The sequence below is a fragment of the Chenopodium quinoa genome, unplaced genomic scaffold (assembly GCF_001683475.1).
Source record: "Chenopodium quinoa cultivar QQ74 unplaced genomic scaffold, ASM168347v1, whole genome shotgun sequence".
NCBI classification, from domain to species: domain Eukaryota; kingdom Viridiplantae; phylum Streptophyta; class Magnoliopsida; order Caryophyllales; family Amaranthaceae; genus Chenopodium; species Chenopodium quinoa.
The window spans coordinates 301553-315344 of record NW_018745666.1 but is presented as its reverse complement, the minus strand read 5'-3'; the positions used below and the strand labels follow the sequence as shown (position 1 = coordinate 315344).

The 13792-nt window shown below is 37.3% G+C and overlaps 5 protein-coding genes across 5 annotated transcripts; 1 reads left to right on the top strand and 4 right to left on the bottom strand.

Moving 5' to 3' along the window:
• Positions 1–342: 342 nt before the first annotated feature.
• On the bottom strand, positions 343–864 carry LOC110717156 (glucan endo-1,3-beta-glucosidase-like). The gene is made up of 2 exons (XM_021895794.1): positions 786–864; positions 343–665 (listed from the first exon to the last, which is right to left on the bottom strand). Exons 1-2 carry the CDS (start codon positions 862–864, stop codon positions 343–345), a joined length of 402 nt encoding a protein of 133 aa, XP_021751486.1.
• A 1155-nt stretch (positions 865–2019) lies between these two features.
• Positions 2020–3439, bottom strand: LOC110717159 (glucan endo-1,3-beta-glucosidase-like). Its single transcript, XM_021895799.1, has 2 exons — positions 3292–3439; positions 2020–3170 (listed from the first exon to the last, which is right to left on the bottom strand). The coding sequence occupies exons 1-2, from the start codon at positions 3368–3370 to the stop codon at positions 2227–2229; spliced, it is 1023 nt and encodes a 340-aa protein (XP_021751491.1). The 5' UTR covers positions 3371–3439; the 3' UTR covers positions 2020–2226.
• Positions 3440–5072: 1633 nt separating this feature from the next.
• Positions 5073–6852, bottom strand: LOC110717180 (glucan endo-1,3-beta-glucosidase-like). Its single transcript, XM_021895825.1, has 2 exons — positions 6656–6852; positions 5073–6279 (listed from the first exon to the last, which is right to left on the bottom strand). Exons 1-2 carry the CDS (start codon positions 6747–6749, stop codon positions 5333–5335), a joined length of 1041 nt encoding a protein of 346 aa, XP_021751517.1. The 5' UTR covers positions 6750–6852; the 3' UTR covers positions 5073–5332.
• A 2214-nt stretch (positions 6853–9066) lies between these two features.
• Positions 9067–9997, top strand: LOC110717181. Its single transcript, XM_021895826.1, has 2 exons — positions 9067–9203; positions 9285–9997. Exons 1-2 carry the CDS (start codon positions 9072–9074, stop codon positions 9687–9689), a joined length of 537 nt encoding a protein of 178 aa, XP_021751518.1. The 5' UTR covers positions 9067–9071; the 3' UTR covers positions 9690–9997.
• A 1129-nt stretch (positions 9998–11126) lies between these two features.
• On the bottom strand, positions 11127–12851 carry LOC110717179 (glucan endo-1,3-beta-glucosidase-like). The gene is made up of 2 exons (XM_021895824.1): positions 12606–12851; positions 11127–12354 (listed from the first exon to the last, which is right to left on the bottom strand). Exons 1-2 carry the CDS (start codon positions 12676–12678, stop codon positions 11234–11236), a joined length of 1194 nt encoding a protein of 397 aa, XP_021751516.1. The 5' UTR covers positions 12679–12851; the 3' UTR covers positions 11127–11233.
• Positions 12852–13792: the final 941 nt, after the last annotated feature.

Here is a 13792-nt window from a genome sequence, read left to right as displayed (position 1 = left end):
TCACTATAAACTGCAAAGATTACAAAGATGATTCTTGTATTTCTCAAGAACGGCTCTCACTCTCTCTCTCTTCACCCTAATACTGATATTAGGGAGGTTTTATATTAATCCCTAATTAAAAGATACTTGGGCAAAAAGATAATAAAATAAGATAACCTAAAACCGCAAAATCCGCGTTCCGTATTTTTCCTTCTCCGCCCGGTCAGACCGGGCAAGGTCTGCCCGATCGGGCGCGAGAAGAAGACTCCATACGAATGCTTCAACGTATCCAACCCCCACCGCCCGGTCAGACCGGGCAATGTCCGCCCGATCGGGCGGACAAAGCTACGAAGTACGAGTCACCTAATACTTATCAACAGCATCATTAGGCGTGATTTCGTTACCTACTGAAATGTAACGAAAATTTACATTTGACGCGTAAGGGACTACATTGTTTTGGACCCAGGTGTTTGCGGCTGCAGCATTAGAGCCCAGTGATGTGACATCGGAGTTAGGCACGTCGAGGATTAGCCCTATGTTTGAATTTCTTAGGGCTTGGAGAGACCCTGGATCGGGACCATACAATCTCATTCGTGTTATTCCGTTATTTCTATACAACGCTACTACTTCTTGTTGGGATGGTAGGTTGTTCCCGAGTCTTCCATAACATACACCAATTTGCGCCTCTTCATTACATGAAACAAATTACATGAATAAAATTTATTACTCGCTTCCATTTATCATAAAAAATCTTTACTACTATATATACTACTAAAGAAAGACAAATGATTAAGCATTTGGCATACCTGTTACTTGAAGGCTAGGTAGAAATATTGCAATAAGTAGCAAAGTAGCAATTGCATAAGGTTTGCTTAATAGCTCCATTGAAAAAATATATTTAAGCTTAAGATAAGATTATGTTTTAATTGTAGTTAAATTATTATGAAAAGGGCAATATTTAAAGGAAATTGGAGTAGCACAAAGTCCACACTATGATTCAAAAAGAATTAATCAGTATGAATAAAAGTCTAGTAATATTACTAGCTGCATAATTGCTTGGTACATTGTTTCAAACAAAAATGTCCTTTATCATCTACAATATTTCAAAATGCATTAAAAAACAAATCATGGTTAATTGGTTAGGCGAGGTTGAACTTACGTTTTTTTTGCGTATAGTAACTAGCCATTTTATTAATTAACTTGTGACGAGGGTAATTAGAATTTGATTATACGTAATGTGTATATCATCATCATTATTGGTCGAAACCTTAAACAAATGCATGGGGTGTACGCTAAAGTAAAGTGGACTTGAAGATTGAAATCATAAAAAAGAATAGAGGAATTTGATGGATATTTGTTAAAAATTCCTTTAAAAAAAAAAAAAAACTTAGCTGAATGGACCAAAGATGATAACCAATTGGAAAAGAAAATATAATTTGGAGTAGCTTATAATTTTTTTTACAATACTTTTCAAGAGAATTTTGGCAAATAAAAAAATAGGAAAAAAAAAAAAGTGAAATTTTTAGTTTTTAATGAAGAAATGAAACGTGTGATATTTTATCTTTGTTTTTGTATATACTAGTAGTTATATAACAAAGAGCTTTTGATACTAAAAAAACTAATAAAAGAAAGTGACAAGAGTGTATTAATTTGTTTTAAATTAGTTTCCAGTCCCCTCCCAATTGTTGTTGTGGGGGATCGAACACATGTCCTACTCCAACCTAGCAAGTATAGTTCCAATCACCACTATACCAACATCCAATTAGTACTTTTAAGAGATATTAGAATCAATTCTCATCAGCCTTTTTTACTCTCTATACACCAAAAATAAATATTCATATTAATGATATCGAACGATTCTATACACATTTCACACATACATTTCTATAATTATAGGCCCAAAGGCATGCGGCCCAAAAAGTACGTGGGCAATTTGGCCCACAATGCCTAAGCAACCGAAATTCCAATAATATTGAACGAATATCTCGTCATAAAATTAATACGAAGTATCATACTATCATAGTTAAATGAGCTCAGTAGTAGTGCATAATATTTCAATAATACGGAGTACTTTTTTTGGACGGGCATAATATCAATAACATTATTACAAGTAAAAGTATATAACACTTATAACATATTTAGGCAAAGCCTGTGTAACATTATTTCACTTATTCATTATGATGATTATAACATCATACGATTATACGAACGAAGTATATCAGAAAACTATATACGAGTAATTAAATTTCAATTGAAACTGAGTTGGTATTTGGGCTGCTTATTGGGCCTAAACAGTCCAAAATTATTCTCAGTACCACCACTCTTTCTGTTCTCATCAAACATAGCAAATAAATACGTCTCAATTGCTCCTTTCTTCAAGGGAGTCCCTTGCTTGTAATGGCCTATTAAACCCTTGTAATACTGTCCTGCGTTACCAAAGGTAGCAGCACCACGTCTATCACCACCAGCCGAAGGCCACCCGCTTTCGGACACGACAATTGGTACGTTAGGGCCTCCAGCCTTTGCCAATGCAGCATACACCGTGTCCACTAGTGCATCAAATAGGTTTTGGTACTTCAAACCGTTATTTGGATCAGTAACTTGGACGTTGGGTGAAGTAAAGAGCGCGTAATCTAGTTTTATAGAATCAGTACCAAGGTAAGAGAAGTATGGATAGATATTGGCTAATAAAGGAGCATTGTTACTCTTTAGAAAGTTAACAATTGGATTCATGTATTGTGAAGATGTAAAAACACCGGCAGAAGGTGGGAAACCCGAAACAATCTGACTCTTGATTGCTGTGGAGACTTTGATTTTACCACCTAAGTTAGCTGCATTAAGGGCATTTTGGACATTTTGCATGGCAGGTAAGACCGATCCTGCCGCGGCCTCACCAGGCATGATTTCGTTACCTACTGAAATGTAACGAAAATTCACATTAGACGCGTAAGGGACTACATTGTTTTGGACCCATGTCCTTGCATTTGCAGCATTCGCGAGTGAGATGACTTTGTCGGTAGGGACATCAAGGATTAGCCCTATGTTTGAATTTCTAAGGGCTTGGAGGGATCCTTGGTCGGGATCATATAGTCTCATACGTGTTATTCCATTATTTTTGTACATCGTAACCACTTCTTGTTGGGATGGTAGATTGTCCCCATTTCTTCCATAACATACACCAATTTGCGCCTCTGCATTACATGAAACAAATTATATTAGATCTATAAGATTGTTTTTTCTCTACCACTTTAATTAAGTTCAAGTTATACTACTATAACTAAAGAATAACAAATATTTAAGCATTTTGCATACCTGTTACTTGAAGACTAGGTAGAAATGTTGCAAGAAGCAGCAAAGTAGCAACCGCAGAAGGTTTGCTTATTAACCCCATTTGAGATTGAATTTACTTAAGAACAAAGTTTAATAGTTTTAATTGTTGATTACATTATCATGCAAAGGTCAATATTTATAAGGAAATTGGAGTAGCTGAAAAGTCCACACTATAATTAAAAAATAAATAATAAATATGAATGAGTCTAACAATATGGCTGCTTGGTATATTATTTCAAACGCAAATTATGTCCTTTATCTACAACATTTCAAATCGCATTAAAAAAAATATGATTAGGCCAGGCTGAACGTTTTCTTGCGTATATAGCAGCCCCTTTATGGATTAACTTGTGATGTGGTTAGAAATTTGTTAATACTATTCGTTCCGTTTCACATTATGTGCATCAATTGAATTTTTTATATTTACAAAAATGAGCTACTTGTTGCACTAATATGAACGAATCATCTCTAATATGAAACGGAGTTAGTATATGAGCTTATTGATTGAAACCTTTAAACTAATGCATTTGGTGTATACAGACTGTACACAAAAGTATGTAGGGGATCTTGAATATTGAGAATTTGAGATAGGGGTCATGACAAAGACAAAATAAGAAAAATTGATACTAATTAATTAGTTTGAGGGAGGGAAGCAAGCTTGAGGAAATTGTCTATGTAACTCACAATTGATCTATTCAAGACTTCACATAACTCGAATGATCGAATCAGATTACTTGATTCATAATTGAATTGTACCCTAAGTATGACGACCATCACTCCATTTTAGGTATATAATGATCCGAATGTTTAGCCTCCTTAAGAAATCATCTATCTTCTAACATATTAATTTCTTATACTACGTAGATCTTTTTGTTGAGTTCATCACGCGAAATGAAATTAATTAAAAGCTAACGTACAATTAATTTAAAACGAGTATAGCTGAGATATTATGTGCCAGCTGAGTATGAATATGTGGCGTGCATGCCTAGTGCCTTGTACGTGGCTTAGCGTAGCTTTGTAAACCTTGAACACTCCAAAATTGAAAAGTCTAACCTATTTATTACGTAACTAACTAGTCCATATCAGAATTTCCACAAGTTTTGTTTTCCTCTTGACTTGTTGATTATACACATGTTATGGTCTACGTATGACTAATTAATCGAGTCCCGATTTTCTAGTAGTTAGGTCTTTGAGCATTTTGATTTGTTCTTATCTTTTTAGTGAGACAAAATTATAATAATGCAATCCTTCCAAATGTATATAATACTATGTATCCGTCCTCTTAGTCTTAGTATAAATTAATTTTATAACTCTTTATCTTAATAAAAGAACTTAAAAAATGTGCAACCTAGTTATCTTTGTAAAACAAATTAGTAGGGCCTGTTCTCTCTAGCTTATTTTCAGTTCAGTCCAATTTGTTCAGTTTTTAATTTCTTTCTCTCATAAAATATTCAATTCAGCTCCAATCAGTTCTATCAGAATAGGTCCATATTGCATTGTTCAAAGTCATTTATTTACAAATATTTAAGAGTTACTCAATGTTTAGCTCTCTAAATTATTAACATTGGTTGCACGACAAGGCAGTAGGCACACTTTAATATCTTACATTACAAAATACAAGTAAATAATAATAATGGAGAAAGCATTGTAAATTTCTCTTTCACCATCGATTCAGTGATTAATACGTTAGGAAAAAATATAACTATGTAAATCTTATTAGATTTGCTTTAATTTGTACCTACAAACAATAAACTTATTTTTAATTTTTACAAAAACACAATACTCGTATGATAATATTGATATTCAGAGGTTTACATTGACAAACATTAAAAAAAAAAAAGTACTTGTGAAATTTTAATAGCAACACGAAAAAGAAATAGCATTACAAACTTACAAAGTGAAGTGATAAACAAGAAATTAGGCTTACCATTGACTTAGTCAATAGCAGGCCCACAACCACACTTGGGCCAAATCTAACATACACAACAAGGGCTGTCCAGCCCATAAGTTATAGAGAGTATTATCAATTAAAGTTCAATGGGCCATACTTGGGCTGCTGATTAGGACTAAAAAGCCCAAAATTACGTTCAGTTTCATCCCCTGGTTTCTTATCTTCATCAAACATGGAAAATAAGAAAGTCTCAATGGGCCTCCCTGGTTTCAACGGAGTCCCTTTCTTTACATGCATCATCAAATTGGTGTAGTACGTCCTCGCATTCGCGGCTGATGCTGCGAACCCACCTTTTGACGACCACCCGCTTTCGGATGTGACCAATGAAACTTCAGGTGCACCAACCCTATCAAGAGCCGCATACGTAGCATCCGCTAAGGCATCAAATAAATTTTGGTAATTTTTCCCATTTTTAGAGTCCGTAACAACTGTACCGGGTGCGGTAAATAATGCATAGTCAAGTGAAATTTGTTGTCGATTATTTACGTAAGCAAAATAAGGGTAAATGTTAACCATCAAAGGTGAACCATTGCTTTTTATGAAGTCCACTATAGGTATAATGTAGTTGGTGTTACCAAATTGACCACTAGATGGTGGGTAGGCGTTTACGACTAGATCTGTACCAATGGACGTGGAAACCTTAATTTGGCCACCTAAATTGTTCGCATTTAGGGCATTTAAAACATTCTGCATAGCTGGTAAGACTGATGAGGCTTTCTGATCATTTGGGGAAATTTCGTTTCCTACCAAAATGTATTTAATCGATGATGCAAAGGGAACAACGTTGGCTTGCACCCATTGTTTTGCGGCTGAGAGATTAGAACCTACCAACTGAATGTTGTCGTTAGGGACGCCTAGGGTGAGTCGGATGCCTGATCCTTGTAACGCGTTAAGCGTGGCATGGTCGGGATAGTATAGCCTCATCGCGCCGATGCCGTTGGATTTGAAGAGGTTTACTACATCTTGTGGTGATGGTAAGTTGTCTCCGTCCCTTCCATAGGCTACTCCAATTTGTGCCTCTGTATAAGCCAATGTCGACATTAATTTTTTTTTTTTTTTATAAGTTTTTCTTCTTAATAATATCAATCACAAAATAAATAAAGGCTAAATGAACATTATTGTGACAATTTATTTTATAAAGTACGAAGTATATATTAATAAAACATAGGCATGACATCAATTATGTAAGCTTAAACTATAATGATGTAAGTTAATAACGTGGACCCTAAGAAATAAGACCCATTCAGCATTCTTACAATTAATTAATTAAGTCAATGTAAAAGAAGTTGAGATTTTAAAGATAGATATACCTAAAATATCTCACATAAAAGATGGTTAAAGAGTATAAAACATGAATAGTACGTATTGAAGTTAAAATGCCGCAATTAAATATACCTGTAAGGTGTTGGCTAAACAATAGGGTTGCTACCATGAACAAACAAGTGGTGGCGGTTGAAATAGCTATGGAAGGGTTGCCAAGGTTAGCCATTGAAGAAAAAAAAAAGTTAAGTGAAGGATATCACACTTGCAAACAAGCAAAACTGATAAGATTTGTAGTTTACTATTTTGGTACATACATTTAAGTCCTTCCATTATATGCTCCTTATATAGACAAACAAGACCACAAAGACTTTGTAAGTCAAAAAAAAAAAAAAAAAAAAAAAAAAAGAAAAAAAAAGAAACTTACAATAATGCATGAAAATGAAGTTGTGACAAAATTATCAAGCAAGAGGCTAGATATTGGGACGTTTTACCAAATTGAGCTTTAAACGGAAACTATTGACAAAAATGGTAGCGTGGCAAAACTATTTACCAAACTAAGCTTCCAGGGTAAATCGCTGTCTCGGACAGCGTTTTACCTTCTGTTTTTTTTTAAATTCAGTAGGGCATAAAACGCTGTCTCGGACAGCGTTTTATCCTTGGGTTTTTTTTAAAAAAAATTCAATGGGTAAAACGCTGTCCGAGACAGCGTTTTATTCCCTGTTTTTTTTTAAATGAAACGCTGTCCGGGACAGCGTTTCATGGCCATATATGTTCACTTCAGCAGAATGCGCAAGAACTCAACCTCAACGCTTTCCCTCCTCCCTCTCACACTAAACCACGACCGTACTCAAACACCCGCATTGCCGCCGCCGCCCACCCTTGCGCCACCGCTGCTGCCGCCACCTTGCTGCTGCCCTCCTCCCTCTCACACTCACTCACTCAATTTCGTGGTTAGCCCTAAATTGAATTTAGTGTAATTGCATAGTTATTGTGGTTAATTATTGTGAATTGTATGTAATTGCTCTTACTTGTTGTTAATTCATGTCAATTGCCTGTAATTGTTGCTAATTATTAATGAAAATGTGGTACATTGTTGATAATTATTGATGGTGATGTGGTACATTGTTATTGAAATTGTTCATGACATTGGTGAAGTTGATGATGGTGAAAATGTTGAAGTTGTTAATGGTTGAAATTGGTGAGAAGAGATGAAATTGTTGAAATTATTGAAATAGTTTAGGTTGAAATTGTTGAAATAATTCAAATTGTTCATGAAATTGTTGAAATTGATGAAGTTGTTGAAAGTGAAGTTGTTATAGGTGAGAAGAGTCTTATTTCAGTGTTGATAATTTACCTCGCTCTAGATTTCGATAATCCTAAAATGCGTTAGTCGATCCCGTCGGTTTGGTTGGTCGGGTACTTGGTGTCCAGCCAGGTCCCGCCGATATTAGGGGATCCGGGTTGAGGACCGGCTGGGTCCGTGAGACTTTCCGTGAGCTACCACCAGGGGCTGATGACGCCCAGGTTCAGAGATACGCCCGGGCGTACTTGTTCTTCCTCATCTCGGGCGTGTTGTTCGGGAATAAGAGCGGGAGCCATCTCCAGCTCATTTACATGCAGCTGTTGGACCACGACTGGGATCATATCCGAGGCTACAGCTGGGGTAGCGCCTGTCTGGCGACGTTGTATCGCCAGCTGTGCAGAGCATCCCACGTAGGTGCTAACGAGATTGGAGGTCCCCTGATTGTCCTCCAGGTACCTCACTTATTTCTGTACCAAAAAAACTATTTCACCACGCACTTACATATTTCATACTGAAGCTAGTTTTGTGTCTCTGTGTGCCAGTTCTGGGCTTGGGAGCATATCCATGTAGGCAGACCAGGCAGACCTGCGATACACCGTCGGGGGGAGCAGGACCAGGACGACCAGTACCAGGCGTACGATGCTCCCCCGCTCCCTACACCGGATGAGGCATATGGTTGCAGGTTCGATACAACTTTCATTGAGTTAGGCTTTATTTAATGCGCGGGGTTGTTAACTGAAACATTGTTCGATATTAGGTGGGTGGTACCCAGGCTGACACATGCTCATGCGGCGAGGGGTCTTCCGTATTACCGAGACGCCCTAGACCGACTCACCGAGGACCAGGTAACAATTTAAAATACAGTTTTAGCTTTTTTGTTTTAACATTGTACTTGTTGCGAACTAACATATTCATAATATTACTGTTGATGTGTATTTACAGGTGACATGGGACCCGTATGTACCTGACTTGGTAGATGCCATGCCTCCACATCTGCTAGACCATCAGGCGGAGTGGCGTGCTAGGGTCCCCCTGATCTGTTTCGAGGTTGTGGAGAGTCACCTGCCCGACCGAGTCATGAGGCAGTTTGGACTACGCCAGACTATCCCACAGGGGTGTGACACTAGTGTACAGCTTCACGGCATTGATCGTCGGGGAAAGGGGGAGACCAGCTGGGCGCTGGAGCATTGGCGTTTCCTTCAGCTATGGGAGCAACGGTTGGAGTTCATCGTAGGAGGTGATCTAATGCAGGGGGCTATGGATCCCGACGATCCGTACATGGTGTGGTACAGGCGTATCACACGACGCTTCATCAACCCCAGCTACGCACCACCATCCACACATTACCATCCAGCATATGACATCATTAGCGGATATGTGAGTTATTATTTTTCTACTCCTTTTCAACAATTTCCATATTTGTATGCCATAGATCTGACTGATCGATGATTACTGCAGGCGGCGGATATGGTGGCGATGGTTGATGCGCTATCAGTCTCCCTTGAGTGCGGACCCACTAGAGCCCAGGTCGAGCAGGTGCGAGATATGGGCGTCGCTACCTTACGGAGATATGGTCACGCTCATCTCGCCCACCGGCGGGACGGTCATGATGGCAACTCACAGTTCGATCTCGGCCAGAGCAGCGGTGGATGTGATCCTACGTCACCCAGACACGCAGAGGATTACAACATCCACAGTACTGCGCCCTCTGGTACCCAGGAGGACCCCTCGTCCAGTCAGCTGACTCCCCCACCGCCCCGAGACCCATTCACCACCGTCACTCATTACAGGCGGCGACGTGTCAGACGGAGGGCCGACACTCAGGAGGCAGGACCTTTACCCCGAATAAATGAGTCGGGCTAGTATTATCTGTTGTATTCCCTGTTATTTTGTGTAATGATGTACATAACACTTATGAAATTAATATAATAAATCTTTTTTGAATGACTCCGTGTGTGCTTTGAAGTTAATTTGGTGGTTGGACTGTTGTTGGGCTGTTTCGAGTTTTCTGCAGTGCTTAAAGTTGACGGAACTCCCAGAATATGGTGGTGGTACGTGGTGGGGAGTGGCGGAGTTGGTGGTCGACGGTGGTGGGGTAGGGCTGTGGAGCTGGCTGTTGTGGTGGCTGTTGGAGGACTGCAGCATGCAAGCTGTTTGCTGAAGCTTGTTTTCTGCCTAGATGCTGGTTGCTGTTTCCAGCAGAAAAGCGCTGTCTGAGACAGCGCTTTATGTTCAAGCATAAAGCGCTGTCTGAGACAGCGTTTTATGTTCAAGCATAAAGCGCTGTCTGAGACAGCGCTTTATGTTCAAGCATAAAGCGCTGTCTCAGACAGAGCTTTATGTTGAACATATAAAATAGTTGTAGTTGAATTTTTTTTAAAAAAAAAACCAGGGGTAAAACGCTGTCCGAGACAGCGTTTTATGCTGGAAGCTTAGTTTGGTAAATAGTTTTGCCACGCAACCATTTTCGTAAATAGTTTCCGTTTAAAGCTCAATTTGGTAAAACGTCCTAGATATTGCATCAAAGTTGCAATAAAATAAAATTTAACAACTTTGTATAATTCTTACTAAAATATAACTTAAGATATTGCATCAAAGTTGCAATAAAATAATGAAGGTAGTATGTATTTATTTATTATTATTTTTTTTACTATCAATTATAATTTCTTTTAGTAAACTTCATTTTTCTTATTATAGAAATAATGTCACTTATTTTATTGTATATGTGCCATGCCTTATCCTGTTTAAGAATTATATCTTTGATTGCACTATACTCTGTAATCGGTCTTAATAATTTAAGGTGTTTTCTCACAACTTATTTTAAAAAAATTATCTTTGTGATCGAGAAATTATCTTTGTGATCGAGATTTAAGAGTATGTATATTTTAGTAACTAATTTAACACTAAATCATTAAGTGACTGAAACGGAAATGATACGTTATCATGTTAAGAAAACATGACACGTACACCTTGAACAAGTCCAAGTTGTACTACTAGTTCGTTTAGCCGCCCACTTGGTTGATTTGAGTTACCTTATTATTGAGGGAATTTATATATGTACCATTATATTCAGATCACATTATTGAACATATTCACTATTTATTTATTTTATTATTTATATTTAACAGTTAACACCCTCTTTTTATAAAATGTAAAACTGTGGGCTATGGAGATTGAATTGGCCACTTGGTACGATTAAGTACAATAATTTGTTCATGGACGAGCATCCTTAATAATTGCACAAATAATTGTTCAAGATCGAGCAACAGCTAGGCTATGGATTATTTTATAGAGTTATCATAAAACTTAGAAATTTACGCTTGTCAATACACAACTTATTATTATATATCATAATATTTGATAAAGTGAATAACAATATAATACATAAGTTTGTAAATTTAAACAAATTAAAAGTCGAGTTGGCCATACTTAGGTTGTTCATCATCAGGATTAAAAAGACCATAATGACGCTCGGTTTCATTCCCGGGTTTCTGATCTTCATCAAACATTGCAAATAAGTATGTCTCAATTTTTAGCCCTGGATTCAAAGGTGTTCCTTTGCCCTCCTTAATATGTTTGATCAAATTCGTGTAGAAAGTCTTTGCATTTTCCGGTGTGGCTACATTTCCTCCCTTCGAGGGTGGCGGCGGCAACCCTTGCTTAGGCCCCCTCGGCTGCATCTTACCGGGTTGTCCGTTCTTTCCCCCACCTTTAGTTTGCAACATGGCAGCAAAGCCAACGTTACCGTCAGAAGATGACCACCCACTTTCTGAATCCGCCGGTGGCAACGGTTTCTTCTTATTTACCTTAATGCCATCAAATATTGAATTGTTGCCCTTTTGACGTGGTGTAACGACTTTCCCTATAGCTACGTACACTGCATCATACATTGCGTCGTATAAATTATTGTATTGCTTCCCTTTATCATTAAAAACCATAGCCCCTTGTGACTTAAATAACGCGTAGTCAAGTGTAATATTATTCGGATTGTTTATATAGGCAATGTAGGTTTGAATATTTACCAACAAAGGCGTTTCATTATTTGTTAGACAGTCTAATATCGGTGTAATATATGTTAAGTTTTTAAATTTGGCTTCAGATGGTGGAAACGAGTTTTTGATTAAGCTCATATCAATTGCCGTGGAAACTTTAATTTGGCCTCCCAAGTCGTTTGAATTTAACGCGCTTAGTATATTTTGCATAGCTGGTTCTACACATGAGGCTTCCGGATCAGATGGATGGATTTCATTACCGACTGCAATGTATTTGATTGTAGTAGCGTAGGGGACGACGTAGGTTTGGACCCAATCGTCAGCTGTTGGTTGATCGGTCGCTATACATTGAATGTCTTCATTAGGGACACCCAACATGAGTTTGATGTCCGTACCTTGTAGGGCTTTGAGTATCGGCTCATTAGGCTCATATAGTCTCATTGCGCTTATGCCGTTGTTTTCATAGAGGCTTACTACATCTTCTGCGCTTGGTAGGTTGTCTCCTTTCGTTCCATAACATACTCCAATTTGTGCCTCTACATATATTAAACCATCATTAGTGTTAGTAAAAACTTGTAACATATAGTGTTACAAATTATTATGTATGTCTCTCGTATTGATAAAGTCAACTTGTTGTAGTATGCTCAACTTAACCCAAACATACATTTAAAAATAATATTGACCCAAACCAATAAATTTCAATTCTTTATTCTTCGAAAAGAAGTCTAATTAATAAGCTAAGATAATGGATTATCGAAGGAAAAACAATGGATATAGAGATTGATACCTGTGGAGTGTAGGCCAAGCAATAAAAATGGAACAATAATAATGAACATTGAGGTAGCAACAGCCATGACCATGAACTATCGATGGCCTTAAGATTATCAAAAAAAAAAAAAAAGAAAAAAAAATGTAGTCTTTTTGTAAGAAGGAAAATAATTAGTACTAATAACTAATTCTTGATTAGATATTTGTAAGTCCTTACTTATGTATGCTTTCTTATATAGAGCAAAAGCAGTAGGATGGAGTTCTTATTCTTTGATTTATTAATTATTATATGAGATCTGAATTATTATTTATCCACTATTCCAAAAAACTTCTGCTTTTACTGTCGAATTTTGTCAATGTTATAGATATGCCAAAGATAAGGTCCCAAAGAAACTTACAATAATGCATGAAAATGAAGTTGCGACAAAATTATCAACCAAGAGGCTAGCTAATTGACGAAAATGTACGATATGATGCTCCAAATCAAAATAGAGAGCAACTTGAAAGCCGCTTGGCCCGCCCTTGTGAAACAAGAATACATAAATAATACTTATTCCTCTGTTTTTATTTAGTTGACGCGTTTGATTTAGGCACATATATTAAGGAGATGAGGGAGAGTGAGAGAGAATAATAAAGCAAGTGGGGTAGCTTGTAAATGCAAGGTAAAAACTTACCCCAAAAGAAAACGTGTTAATTAAAAAAAACTTCCTAAAAAGAATACGTGACAACTAAAAAAACGGAGGTAATATTTTACTACTTAAACAAAAATACTTGTCTTATTACTTTTCTTTTATTATTTAGAGGATTCCTCCACTCAAAAACTGTGGTTACACTATGTACAATCACATGTGGGTAGAAAATGACGAACATAGTGGTTGATTAAGCCTTACTAATCTAGTCCTTGCATTGTCCTAATGCATTTTTGTTTCCATTGCTTGTCATTAAGCTACAACTAGTTATTTAAATTTTGGTCATAATTCTGGTCATAATGGTTAAAGTGATATAATGACGTCATAGTTGGGTTTAATGGGAGTTTGGTAGTAATCGCAACATCTTAAAATTTTTTGCGGTAGTAATTCACAACTTTTTTAATTTACGGTAGTTGATTAGGGGATTTTTATCCACCAATCACCGTCTGACAAGTGGACCAACCAGGTTCCGCCACGTGTCCTTCACGAAGGCCAACAGGAGCTTGCCACGTGTCAA